Source organism: Durio zibethinus, chromosome 21 (genome assembly GCF_047325235.1).
Source record: "Durio zibethinus cultivar Kanyao isolate XHJ-2024 chromosome 21, ASM4732523v1, whole genome shotgun sequence".
Classification (NCBI taxonomy): Eukaryota; Viridiplantae; Streptophyta; class Magnoliopsida; order Malvales; family Malvaceae; genus Durio; species Durio zibethinus.
Genome location: NC_143182.1, coordinates 8,321,594 through 8,335,078, shown reverse-complemented (window position 1 = coordinate 8,335,078; position 13,485 = coordinate 8,321,594). Strand labels below are relative to the sequence as shown.

At 36.9% G+C, this 13,485-nt stretch overlaps 2 protein-coding genes and 1 pseudogene across 2 annotated transcripts; 1 reads left to right on the top strand and 2 right to left on the bottom strand.

The window, feature by feature from the left end:
• Positions 1–742: 742 nt before the first annotated feature.
• LOC111306155 (putative pectate lyase 8) lies at positions 743–4,884 on the top strand. Its single transcript, XM_022904060.2, has 7 exons — positions 743–949; positions 1,113–1,166; positions 1,494–1,565; positions 3,165–3,807; positions 3,910–4,013; positions 4,126–4,264; positions 4,342–4,884. The coding sequence occupies exons 1-7, from the start codon at positions 849–851 to the stop codon at positions 4,561–4,563; spliced, it is 1,335 nt and encodes a 444-aa protein (XP_022759795.2). The 5' UTR covers positions 743–848; the 3' UTR covers positions 4,564–4,884.
• A 755-nt stretch (positions 4,885–5,639) lies between these two features.
• Positions 5,640–8,447, bottom strand: LOC111305378 (putative kinase-like protein TMKL1). Its single transcript, XM_022902866.2, has 2 exons — positions 6,966–8,447; positions 5,640–6,492 (listed from the first exon to the last, which is right to left on the bottom strand). Exons 1-2 carry the CDS (start codon positions 8,365–8,367, stop codon positions 5,852–5,854), a joined length of 2,043 nt encoding a protein of 680 aa, XP_022758601.2. The 5' UTR covers positions 8,368–8,447; the 3' UTR covers positions 5,640–5,851.
• A 2,658-nt stretch (positions 8,448–11,105) lies between these two features.
• Positions 11,106–13,252, bottom strand: LOC111305379 (pentatricopeptide repeat-containing protein At5g48910 pseudogene; annotated as a pseudogene).
• Positions 13,253–13,485: the final 233 nt, after the last annotated feature.

Here is a 13,485-nt window from a genome sequence, read left to right as displayed (position 1 = left end):
GAAAATTATTAAGCACAAGAAAAACAAATGGTTGATTCTATTTTTCTTTTACTTTTAATTTCAAGTTAATTAACAAGTTTCAAAGCAATATGGTAGAGTATATCATTTTAAATTATATTATTATATTATTTACAATTAATTAATTTTAATTTAAAATTATATAAAATTTGCATTTATAAAAAAAATGAGTGATTACATTTTTTTATTATAATTAAATAAATAACAATATAATAAAAATTATAAATGAAATGCATCCTACTTAATCTGTACAGTATTGCGAGACATCTGTTCATTGGCAGAGTTCTTTTATAATCCTAGTACACTTATATGATACCACGTGGTCAATGTGGCCACGTGGCTTTCATCTTGTAGCGACTATAATTCTCCACCGTCACCTGCAAGTACGTTACGAGAACCTTTCGTCCAATAAGAATTAAGAGGCTGACGTGGAAGAAATGGACCCCACGAGAATAGCTGAAGTGTCAGAAGGGAAATGGACTGGCACGTGATCGACGGATACATCGACGCGTGGTATCGTCAAATTTCATTGCAGTTAGCGGCGGTTAGGGACGAGGTGAGGTTTGGTTTGGTTAAAATTTTTAACGTGGTCAATGAAAAGAGGTTAATTTGACTTAACCAAGATTTAACGGAGATGGGCAAAGTTTATATGATTATACGATCCAATGCATCGTTATTTCTTCTTTCTTTTTCGCTATAAAAGGAGTGCGCCATTTATGTTTTTCCATTGTCTCCATAGTTCTTTTTCTTTCTTTCCTCCTTCCATTTCTTCCAAACAGGGAAAATTAAACATATTCAGTACTGTAACATAGAGAGAGAGAGAGTCGGCAATGGGGGTTTCTCGGAGATTCATCTCTTTGTTTGCATTGCTACTTATCATGTTGTTCGTTTGTGTCAAGGCCTCAACACAGAAAACAGAGCGGAATTCAAGGTATATTTTCCAGGAAAACAATCAGCTCAGCTTGAGTTCTCTCTGCTTCATTAGCTTTTTCAGTCCAGGAAAACTTTCCCGGAAAGCACTGTCAACGCAAATTTAGCTAGCCACATACATACACATGCATGGTTTTTGACTTTCCTCGTGTTTGTTATGGCAGGCTTACTGAAGAAAACAAGTTCCAGGCCTTGAAGAACACGTCAATGGCAGACGGGTGAGTAATCCATTTCACCAAATTTCAACGTAAAATTCTAGTAATTAACTTGGGAAGAGTATATGCGGTTGAGATTGGATCTGAATTCTGATCAGGTATCATAACAGGATCGTTAATTAATGCTATATGGGGTGTTTAACTCCTGGTGAAGAAGGTTACAGACTTTCAGTTGATCAACTAACTTACTCCTTCTAAACTCCTCTGAAAAACGCTAAAACACCCTTTGAACGTGCATTGCATTACATGGGTTTTGCTTATCTGTTTCGTTAATGCTTTTGGGATTGCCAAAGTAGTTTTGCACTTTTCAACTTTCTTCTATTTTTTCAGGTTTGGTGATGATAAATGGATAAATGAGCACGCAGCTGACAATCCTGAGGAAATTGCATCTATGGTTGATATGTGAGTCTCCATAATTATCAAATTCATAATCTTTTTTATTTTACATAATTAGTTCGTAATAAAATAATCTTTGGAATTTTATTAGATAAAAAGTTCTCTTAATTATTTACTACTATTATTACTAGTGCTTAATAGTTAAATTTTTGAAAATTGAGAAGAGGATTGATTCACATGAAGACTCCAATTGGACCCCCACTTGCCAAAATGTGTAGTTTCTGACAGGTCTTTTTCTCCCGTCTTCTCCTGTTCTCTTTCTTACTTGGGAAATCAAAAGAATTAATCAGTCAAAACTAAGGGTCGACTCTTGACACGTATCTCATATCTAGTTTTTGTTTCCAGTTGCAGCCAATAACCCAATGTTTTGTCCACTTTCATTGTTAAAACTTGAGATTTCAACACTAAATTCAGCCATATCTAACTTCAGCCTTGCTGTAAACTGAACTTGAGCTTCTCTTACGTCCTACTATCATTCATTCTCCCATTAAAACAACTCGTCCCAAAAGAAAATAGATGAAAAATGAATTGAAATTAATTAGCAGATGCAGGGGCAACCTAACTCGGCAATAAGTAGTACTATTAATTCTATGCAGTGAAAGGTATAAAATCTCTGATTTAATATTCATTATAATTGTTCTTCCTATAGAATAATTCTACATAGGATTCTTGAGGAATCGATTGCCGTGTTCTTCATTGTTGCAAAATCTACTCTCTCGGCCACTTTTTAATTTGTAGCCAGCTTAAGCACATGCCCATTTCCTGAGATCCGCTCGTCTCGCTCTTAATGCTGTCTTGTCATTCCTTCCTTCTCTGCCTATACACCAATTTGCCATTGTTCTTGTGCCTTTATATTTCTTTTATGCCAATATTTGTGTCCTTGATCCCCCATGCTTTTGATACCCTGAAATTTTTTAGTGCAACTAGAATTTTTTTTGTACTGAAAGTGATCCATGTTTTCACTTCAATGAAAACCATCATGCCAATTCAGTCAGCTAGATTAAACTCAGCAGTTAAAATATCCTGCCAATCCACAAGTTGGTGTAATTCCTGATATAATCATGCATATGTATATATCTAGGAAAGTGGGGTAAAATTTCATAGATTTTACCTTTGTTGAAATATGTTCTCCTCTACAGTCTGTCAAGGATGGCAATGAACTTGAAAAATCCACAAATCATAGATCTGCTTTTCCATGCATTCAGAGAGAAAAAAACCTTAGCTAAATTCTTCACTGATCCAGTAGGTAGCTGCATAAGTGACAAAAACTAGTTGTATTCAATGACACCGCCACGATCGTATTGAATCTTTTAATTTTCCTTTGTCGCACTCACCGACGCAGATGAGGACCAGGCAGGAATTATTATTTCCCACCTTATCATTTACTGCTTTTTATACTGGTAGGAAACTATGGTCAAGGAAAAATGTTTCAAATTTTCCGTATGGACCGTATGTAACAGAATCAAGAATTAAATTCTTTTCAAACACATTAATTTTTGTCACAATAATTGTCCACCATTTAATCTTATTACAATTTTCAAATGCTTAATTAACTATTTCAAGTAATTAATAAAATATGAGTTAAATCTTTTTGGGTATTTTCAGCACCATAAGAAATAGCACGGAAAGGAGAAATTTGGGATATTTTTCATGTGGAACAGGGAATCCAATTGACGATTGCTGGCGGTGTGACCGGCGTTGGTATCTTAGGCGAAAGCGACTTGCAAACTGTGGCATTGGCTTTGGACGCAATGCCATTGGTGGTCGTGATGGAAGGTACTATGTGGTAAGTAACCCTGGCGATGATGACCCTGTGAACCCCAAACCAGGCACCCTTCGTCATGCTGTTATCCAAGACAGGCCTCTTTGGATCGTGTTCAAGCGTGACATGGTGATCACATTGAAGCAAGAGCTTATAATGAACAGTTTTAAAACAATTGATGGTCGTGGTGCCGATGTGCATATCGCTAATGGGGCCTGCATCACCATCCAGTTTGTCACAAATATTATCATCCATGGAGTCTACATTCATGACTGTAAGCCCACCGGTAATGCCATGGTTCGAAGCTCCCCATCTCATTACGGATGGAGAACCATGGCTGATGGGGATGGCATTTCGATTTTTGGATCAAGCCACATCTGGATTGACCATAATTCACTGTCGAATTGTGCGGATGGACTTATTGATGCTATAATGGGTTCCACTGCAATTACCATCTCAAACAACTACTTCACCCATCACAATGAGGTCAGATAGATTTCCTCATACATCTTTTTCTCTCTTTTTTAAGTTAATTAATTTATGTATTAGATGGATTAAATTAATTCGTCCAAATAAATTTGATGACAGGTTATGCTGTTGGGACATAGTGACTCTTACGTAAGAGACAAGCAGATGCAAGTGACCATTGCTTATAATCATTTTGGTGAGGGTCTTGTCCAGAGAATGCCAAGGTAACATACTTTAAATATGGCCACTACTGTAATTTCTCCTTTCCTTTTTGAGGATTTTTCCCATTTTTCACATAAATTTGACTCAGCCAGCCCTCTTTACCAAATCTTGCAGGTGTAGACATGGATATTTCCATGTAGTGAACAATGACTACACAAAATGGGAGATGTATGCCATTGGTGGAAGTGCTAATCCCACCATTAACAGCCAGGGCAACCGCTACCTTGCCCCTGTTAACCCCTTTGCTAAGGAGGTATATAAAACAAACCTACAAATTTTCCCCTTATGATAAAGAAATGATGATAGATTTGTTGAATTTGATGTCTTCAGGTTACAAAGAGAGTGGCCACAGATAATGGTCAATGGAGACATTGGAATTGGAGGTCAGAAGGAGACCTGTTTTTAAATGGAGCGTATTTTACTCCATCAGGAGCTGGAGCAGCGGCCAGCTATGCCAAGGCCTCGAGCTTAGGGGCCAAATCCTCTTCCTTCGTTGGCACCATTACTTCAAATGCAGGTGCCCTTTCCTGCCGCCATGGCCGCATCTGTTAATTCTCAAATTAGTCTCCTCCTCGCTATCCACCACAACCCAAAATCGAAGATGAAAAATAACTCACTTTTCTTCCCATATATATCAGTTTATATAGTAGTATTCCCTGAGTTTTCAACCCTATATAATCTGCTTCACCTCTATGACAAGTGTACAAAATTTTTAGATATTGTCCTGTTTCTCACCCTCGTATACGATCATTTCACTTGTCATAAATACCATTGATCGACCTCGGCCTGCTTGGGGTGCCGTAGTGTTGTTCTCTTCTATATTGCTTCTCTTTGTAATTATTATTTCCCTTAGCGGTTTCCCCTGTTTTTGTACTTTTGTCCTAGTATCCTCTCCTATGTTTAATTAGTTAGCACATAAATAGGACATGGATGCAGAATTATGTTGTGAGCATAGCTTTTGGATTATATACAATTTAATGTTTCATATGGTTCACATTGCTTGCCTGTAAGGGAAGACGGCTCAAGGCATGTGCAGTAGCACTTTCTTGCCAACTTGTTTACATTAAGGATTAGGGTTTAGGCCATGAACCTATTGAACTGAGAAAAAAGTGGAAAGAAGAAGAGTTAAAGCTGAATTAATCTTTTAGTCCAAAATTTTCATCTGACTTTGAAATTCCTTTGAATGAAAGAAGGTTTATGCAAAAAAATTGTTTGAAGTGATCTACAAAGGCAGGCAGTTCCGCTCATTGAAACTGTTTTCAATGGGGCTGAACCAAAGTTTTCTGATCCAATTTAAAGCTCAAAATCCACTTTCAAGTTCCAACTCTGTGAGAACGCACAGCAAGTATAAGTTGGCCTTCAATCCTCTTTCAATGCGCTGAAAAGTACAATTTGCTTATTCTTTAATCATATCTTACACGTTTATTTATGGATTGCAATAAGTAATAAATAATAACACTGAATTAGAAGCAGGATCAAGTTAAGATCACAGATTAGATGTTCAGAAGTTAATTTGTTTTGTTGTGTCATGTGGTGTATAAGCGATGTTGTTCAAACTTCAAAGAAAGCAAATAAAACTGTTGTTTTGATGTTGCTGCTGTTTGTAAGTACAGAAAATGCCGAGCATATTTCAAATTTCTATTTAAGAATCCACAATAACTTTTAAGGGATCAGTTGTCATGAATTACATAGACCCTAAGATTAAATTTCCACCATTGAAAAATATAACCTCTTTGAAGAAACATTAATCATTCACCGCCACTTCCTACTCGACAAGCAGATATTAATACCAGTAAGGCAAATGAAAGTCATAATTTGATGAAAAACTCGAAAACAAAGCTCAGAAGGGGGTACCAACTTCACTCCTTGTCTCTGTAGGGCTATATAGGGCAGATCTGTTCCTTGGTCTGTTCTCTTCCAACTGCTTCACAACTTCATCCATGGTGGGTCTAACTGAAGCTACAGGAGCACAGCAACCCATTGCAAGCTTTAATGCCTGAACTAATCCATCTTCCATTGGACTCCTGATACCCTTCAAGACTTCTACATCAAAAACCTCCATTGTTGTCTCTTCCAAAACTGCTACTTTCACCATTGAAGGCAAATCCACAGCAGTATTGCCCCCTCCATTTCTCGCAGGCTTCTTTCCTATCAAAATCTCCAATAGCAATATCCCAAATGCATAAACATCTGTTCTGGAGTTGCATTTCTTCATCCTTTGGAGTTCTGGTGCCTTGTAACCATCAGTCTTTGCAAGGGCCACCATTTCATCAGCTACCGATGGGATCATTAGCTTGTCAAGTCCAAACTCAGTGAGCCTGGCCACAAAAAAGTCATCCACAAGCACATTCTTTGACCTAACATTCCCATGGGTAATAGGAATCTCTAGACCTGCATGAAGATATGCTAGTCCTCTGGCTATGCCCAAGGCAATCTTGTGCCGTCGAGCCCAGTTCAGAACTGGCTTTCCTGCTCTTGATTCTGCATTTAATCAGAAATATACAATAATAATTCAATAAATTTGCACTCAGCGGCCATAAACTCAGATGCAGCAAAGATCCAACAAATTCATCCTCACAATTTGCATATCAAACAAAATCCAAGTTCTCTTTCCAAATTCCATTCCCAAACCAAGCATAGTTCTTTCCAAAAAGAACTTTTAAAGTTGTATCCATTAACACGTCTTAAGTACTGAAAATTGGAAATCTTTATTCTTTCTGAGTCTCTTTCAAATGATTATTTGATGCCAATGAAAGTAAGGTTCCAAATGACAGTATCAATCAAATCAAACAATTAAAGGAGTTATGAGGTATTAGTTCTAGAACAGGGAAATTTTAGTATCAATCACAATAAGAGGGGCTCCAATTATCCCAGTTTTATATAATGATAGATAGATATGAGATAAAATACAATTCATAAGAAAGGGTCAAAAAGAAAAGTCAAAATATGCATACCATGTAAAAAGTCATGTAGGCTTCTATTTGGAAGATAGTCATAAATAAGAAGCTTCTCCCCTCTCTTCCCCTGGTAAAAAGCTCTAAGTGGAACCAAATTCTCATGTCTAACTTTCCCCAGTTGCTTTATGACTGGCAGACATGAGCTTCTATCCTTGCAACTACCTTCCCTCAGTAACCTTAATGCTATATTTCCTCCACCAGCAAGCTTTGCCTTATAGACAGTCCCATAATTTGTCTTTTCCATGACTTGACCAGTTGCATTCAGCACATCCTCTAATGTCAAATGCTCGCCACCTTGGAACAAAGTAAGCTTGCTCTCTCCACTACCTCCCTCATCGCCAACACCATTTTCATCTTCCTCTCCTTCCTCCAGTTCCTCTTCACTATCTTCCCTACTTCTCCTCTTCTTGTTCTGCACATAGCCAATAAACAATGAAGCCAAAACAACCACTCCAGTCATCAGACCAATCACAATGCCAGCAATTGCACCTGGACTCAATTGAGACCTTCCATTGCAACTATTTAGAGGTAATCCACAAAGCCCTGGATTGTTACCTTCAAAAACCTCCGCACCAAACTTTCTTTCATAAAAAATAGGCAGCGCTCCAGTGAAGTTATTGTGGGAAAGATTTAATCTTTCAAGGTTTAAAGTGGTTAAACTCTCTGGAATTGGACCTGAAAGCATGTTACCTGAAAGATCAAGCTCTTTAAGAGCTTGAAACCGAGTTATAGACTCTGGGAAATTCCCTGAAAACTTGTTGTTACCCAAATCAAGGGATTGCAAAATCTTACAAGTAGAATTTGGTAATGCAGGTTCAGAAAGAGACCCAGATAGTGAATTACCATGAAGCCTGAGAGAAACAAGTCCATCACACAAGTTCCAGATGGAGGGAGCTAAAACCCCAGTGAGCAAGTTGTCACTCAAATCAATATCGGATAATGAAGAGCTGTAACCAAGTTCAAGAGGGATGGTTCCACTCAGTGAGTTAATGTTAAGGTAAAGACTTTGAAGCATAGAAAACTCGCCAAGCTCTCTAGGGAGTGAACCAGTAAGGTTAGCAGATGGGAGCTGAAGTGAAACAAGGTGTAAAGATGGGTCCTTGGAAAGAGAGAGGTTAGTCCATTGTGGTGAAGAAAGGTCAGTGCAAGAAAGAACATTCCCATTGGAGAAGGCCCATTTAAGTCCTCTCCATTGGCAAAGAGGAACAGAAAAGTTCCATGAAGATAAGAGTAAGTTGTCAGTGTTACCTTGCAACGAAGCTTTAATCTTTCCCAAGAGAAGCTCAACATCTGGTGAAGAAGAAGAAGAAAGCAATGACTCAGTGAGTGTTGTAGATAAGCCTTCGGTCAAGACAAAGAAGAACAAGAAAATAGAGGAATAAAGTTTGAACACCTCCATGAAAGTACCAGAGAGAGAGAAAGGGAAGAGAAGTAAGAAAGAAAGAAAGAAAAAGAAGGTGCAAAGTTTAATGTTGTTTAGTGGTGTTTTCAATGAGGGAGAGGTTTTCCTTTTGGGAAAGCTGACAGAGTGTTGACTATGACTAGCTCCTAGTCCAGTAACTCTACGGTCATGATTCTATCATCCAGGCTGTACAGAAGTTCAAACCTACGGCCTTTTCCACTTGTAAATTCTATACCATCAAAATGTCAACGAAAATCGCATCACGACAAAATGTAAACGATCGGACGGTCAATAAGGGCAAAGATGCACCTGAATTGAGAAAAAAAAAAAAACGAAAGAGAGGTTAGTAATCTACATTGTTAAATTACATTGAGTCTGCTTTATACACTTATATACTTTTTTATTAATTCTCTCTGCACGCTCACCTTTGGGAATTTGTCCAAATATATATTTTTTCTCCTAACTTTGCTTTCTTTGAAAAAGAAGGGAAGGTTTTCCATGCAGGGAAAGCCAACAGGCAACAAGTCTTGTCCTTTTCCAGGGCAGATCATTGTTCATCTGTTGCCCTTTTCATCACCGCCCTACATCTTTCAATGGTAGTGCTCCTGAAACTAAAGATCAGTCAGTGGACTTGAGTCAGTGAAGGAAAAAGAGTTACTTGTAGAGAGTGCATTGCTCTTGGTACAAGTGCAAAAGTAGTTTATGGATTTCGGTGGGCCTATAAGCTTGTGGGTCACGGTACAAAAGCAAAGGAAGGAGGAAACAGGTTAATCTATGTCTACACCTTAGCCCTGAAAAAGGGCCAACGAGGAGTTTAATACTAGTAGTTTTGTTGCAGTGGAGGAGAGTTTTATGTCTCAATCCAGTGGGATCTCACAGAAAAAAAGAGATCATATTTAACAAATCTAAGCAATGATTATCTTCATCCCTCTGATAATAATGCAGTTTAAATAAATGCATGGGAAACAAGAAAGAAGAATACCTTCCAGAATTGGGAGTACTTCTATCACATAAATTTTATATGAAATTTTATAGACGAAATTTGTAAAATTTTTTATTAAAAATAAATAAATAAAAAATTTAATAAAAAATTTAAATTAATATATTAATAAGATTTAATGTAAAAATCAATAATATGTAAAAAAAAATTATTAAAAAAATTATTTATAATTTAAATTTAATTAATATTAATTTAATGATAAATTTTTCATCAAATATTTTTATTAAAAATATTTATTTAATAAATATGTCAAAATTTATTATTATTTTTTAAATTTTACACAATTTATGTGATAAAATCTCTCAACTATTTATTTTAATTTTTAATTTTATTTACTTATTTTTAATAAAAAAACTTTACAAATTTCACAAATAAAATTTAAAGTAAGCCTTTCTTTCTTCAAAACTGTCAATAAGGTGTAAATGCTCGACGGCTCTTTTGGAATTTGAAATTAAACACACCTCTTTTGGTGGGGGATTTTGGGGGGGGGGGGGGGGGGGTTTACCAAAGTTTTCTTTCTGGAGGAACAACGAAAAACAAATCATTTATTTTCAAACGTTACACAAATAATTGAGGGTGCTTTCGTTTAATGGGACCTCCAATTATGTCTCCCGGGAATAAACTCCTATTCAAAAAAAAAAAGAAGAATGTAGCCCTTTTATGGTGTTTCCATGCAAAATAAGCAGGTGTAATTGTAGAGAAAAACAATTTGTCGGCATCTCACTGTTCAAATTCACGCCAGTCTTAAGCAATCATTGATTTCCTTAATCAAACATGATTTTCATCAATCATCAATCTTTTTTTATAATCTTTAGCCTTTGTCTCTCTGTCTTGTAGTCTCAAAATGAGAGTGTGATCAGATTTTCTAAAGAGTCTTTTGACCAAGTATTAATCCTTATCAAAGTATTTTTAATTGAAAGGTAAAAAGGATATATGGAATTCGGTGGCCCTCAACAAATGCTGCTCCGAAACCATTTTTCCTGAAATTAGTGAATCTTATCTTATATGGAAAATAAGGGAGTCAAATATAAGCTCCTTAAACAGAAAAAGTATGTATCAATGATCATTGAAATAAATACTTTAGACAAGTTATATTTCATTTCATCAAACTTTCTCAGAACTTTAGACAGGTTTTAAAGAATATATTATATATACTAGTGCTTTTCTTTCTTCACATACACCTGTAACAATTTTCAGGAGTATGGGACTGAAAGAAGAATAAACAAGCTCAATTCAAACTCATTCAATACAAGTATTGAAGCAATCATATGAATGTACACATGTATTGTATTGACACTTCGAAAGCACAAATGGAAATTTTATTATTGCATGGACCTCTGTTCAGCATGATGGAGACATACTGATGGGCATAATATCATGGGCAATGAGCTTGTCCAGAGAATACCCAAAAGTCAGTTGCTTAAGCACTTAACGAGGCCATTGCAAGTATATACATAATCATTAGGTAGATGGTGGCTTTATTTAAGATTTTCGGTATGAAATGTATACATTCATGAGTATTGATTTTTTTGGCCTTTAGCTCCTTTTAAATCACATATACTTTTGCTAAACATGAGCACTTAGGATGTTCTGTTGCTCATGACTAAGCTCTTCTATATTCCTTGAAAGTACTAGTATATTCCTTGAAACCTGTCTAAAGTTCGAGGAAGGTTGACAAAATGAAACATAAAACTATAAAACGCTCAGTTATGGACTCGTGAAGATGGGGAAAGTTGGCTGTTAATGGATTTTTCCTATGTTATTCATATTTTTCCAAAAGTTTTGATTCAATCATAGATACAGAGACAATGGATTAATTAATGCCAAAAATTGCCGAACACTAAAGAAGTTATTGATATACTTAACTACGTAAATTGGGAAGGGTATTGCCAGTAGTCCATGCACGAACATGAACCATTCTCAAAATGGTCAAAACGCTTCCGATCCTGAACAATTATTTGTCGTTTATAAATATTTGAGATTAGTATTTTTGAAGAGTGACAGTCCTCACATGCACGGAGGTTCTTGACTATCCGGAGTGGCATTCCAGGGCTTGTGCTGATTAAGCGAAATGCAGTGGCAATCCTTTCACTGTGGTAGTATAGTGTGCTTTCTTTTTCTTCCTCTTCAATGTTAAGCAAAACTTGCGTGGTATCTGGCTTATATCCTACCAACCTCATTTGCTCAGCAATTTCTTGCAGTATTGAATGAATATCTTTGGCTCTAGAGAGCGAATCATCTTCCTCAAGAAACTCATGAACGACTCCATCAAGCTCCAACTGCATCCAGGGTCTTTCCTTATCTGTCTCCTTCATTTTTAACCTTACCTTTGCAGCTGACTCCCAATTTCTGGAAGAAGCATACATATTTGACAATGCCACATAAGCTCCGCCATCATAAGCCATATTCATCAAAATCCCAGCCACACGGTCACCCATCTCAATATTTCCATGCATCTTACAGACACCTAACAAGGCCTTCCATATCACATCATCTGGTTTTATTGGCATGTTCAATATAAATTCTTCAGCCTCTTTCAATGGCTCAGCACGGCCTACTATATCAACCATACACCAGTAGTGTTCAAGCCTAGGTTCAAAGCCAACCGCGTTAACCATACGATAGAAGAATAAAAGCTCCTCTTCCACTAGCCCTGCATGGCGGCAATTACTCAAGACACCAATATACACAACATCAATAGGAGTTACCCCCTCACATTCCATCCTTGAAGATTAATCAAGAGCATCCTTTGCTCTACCATGCATTGCAAGACACTCAATTATCGCGCTCCAAGTAATTGTATTCGGTTTACATATCCTGTCAAAGACCTAAACTGCTTTTTCAATACTCCCGCAGTTAGCATACATGTCAATCAATGCAAAGCCAAGCACATCATCAATCACTATCTCGTTTCTCTCAGCAAAGAAACGCAACCATTTCCCCAAATCCAGTGCCCCGAGTCTTGAAATGGCAGGAAGAACGCTCACCAATGTGACATAATAAGGCCACACTTCCCCCATTTGCATCAAACGAAAAACTTAAATTGCTTCCTTAAAATACCCATTTTGCGCGTACCCAGAAATCATCACATTCCATGAAATCACACTTCTTTGAGACATTTTATCAAACGATTCCCTAACAGCCCCTAAATCCCCAAGTCTTACATACCCAACCATCATCACATTCAATAAAACAATATTACCCTCTATTCTCCTCTAATCCTTAACTAATTTGCCACCATTTTCAAATTCAACCATCATTTTGTTAAACACAAAATGAGCTTTTTCCGGGGGCCCCACACATAACGTACATTCTTACAAGATTGCTAGCAGCAAAACTCATCTTTCTCAAACCTAAATTTCACCGCTAACCCGTGAACCTGTTCCCCTTGTAGAATCTATTAGGCAGAACGGTACCGTCAGAGACCATTTGAATAAATAAAAACAATGCTTCTAACGGTTCACTTGTTTCATTGTTTTCATCAGATTCTGTTTGAGCTCTGATGATTGTGTTCCAAGAAAAACAGATAGGTTCGCTCATTTGGCGGAAAACCTTGCGGACGTAATCGAGGTCGCGATGGGTGGAATGGGGGCAGAATTTGAGGATTTCCGCAGCAGTTAAAAGGTGGTGGATTTGGCCTGTTTTGAGGAAGAGGGCATGGACTTGGTGGAGGTCTCTCATGGTCTTGCATCTTGTGATTTGTGGGAAGAGTGATGATGGCTGAGTTGGTGAGGCGGCTGCGTCTTTGCAGTTGCAGATTGTGGTTAGGTTCATCCAGGCGGTTCAGAGGAGGGAGACAACAAAGTTTTTCTCAAGCTGTGGAAGAGATTCTTTATTTTTTTTTTCCGTCCAAATATATGGCGGGTGTGACCGTGTAAGTGAATACCGCATGGTGGCAACAATGCAGGTGTGCCAAGTCATGACGTTGAATGTTGCTGCCTGGAATATTATTGGGTAAATAACAAAAAGAAAATGTTAACGAATGATTTTAAATAATAATAAAATATTTAATATAATATTTGAATTATAAAATTTTTTAATATATTATTTTATATATAAATTTATTAATTAATATTATATTTATTTTTAATATTATTAATTTCAAATAATATTAT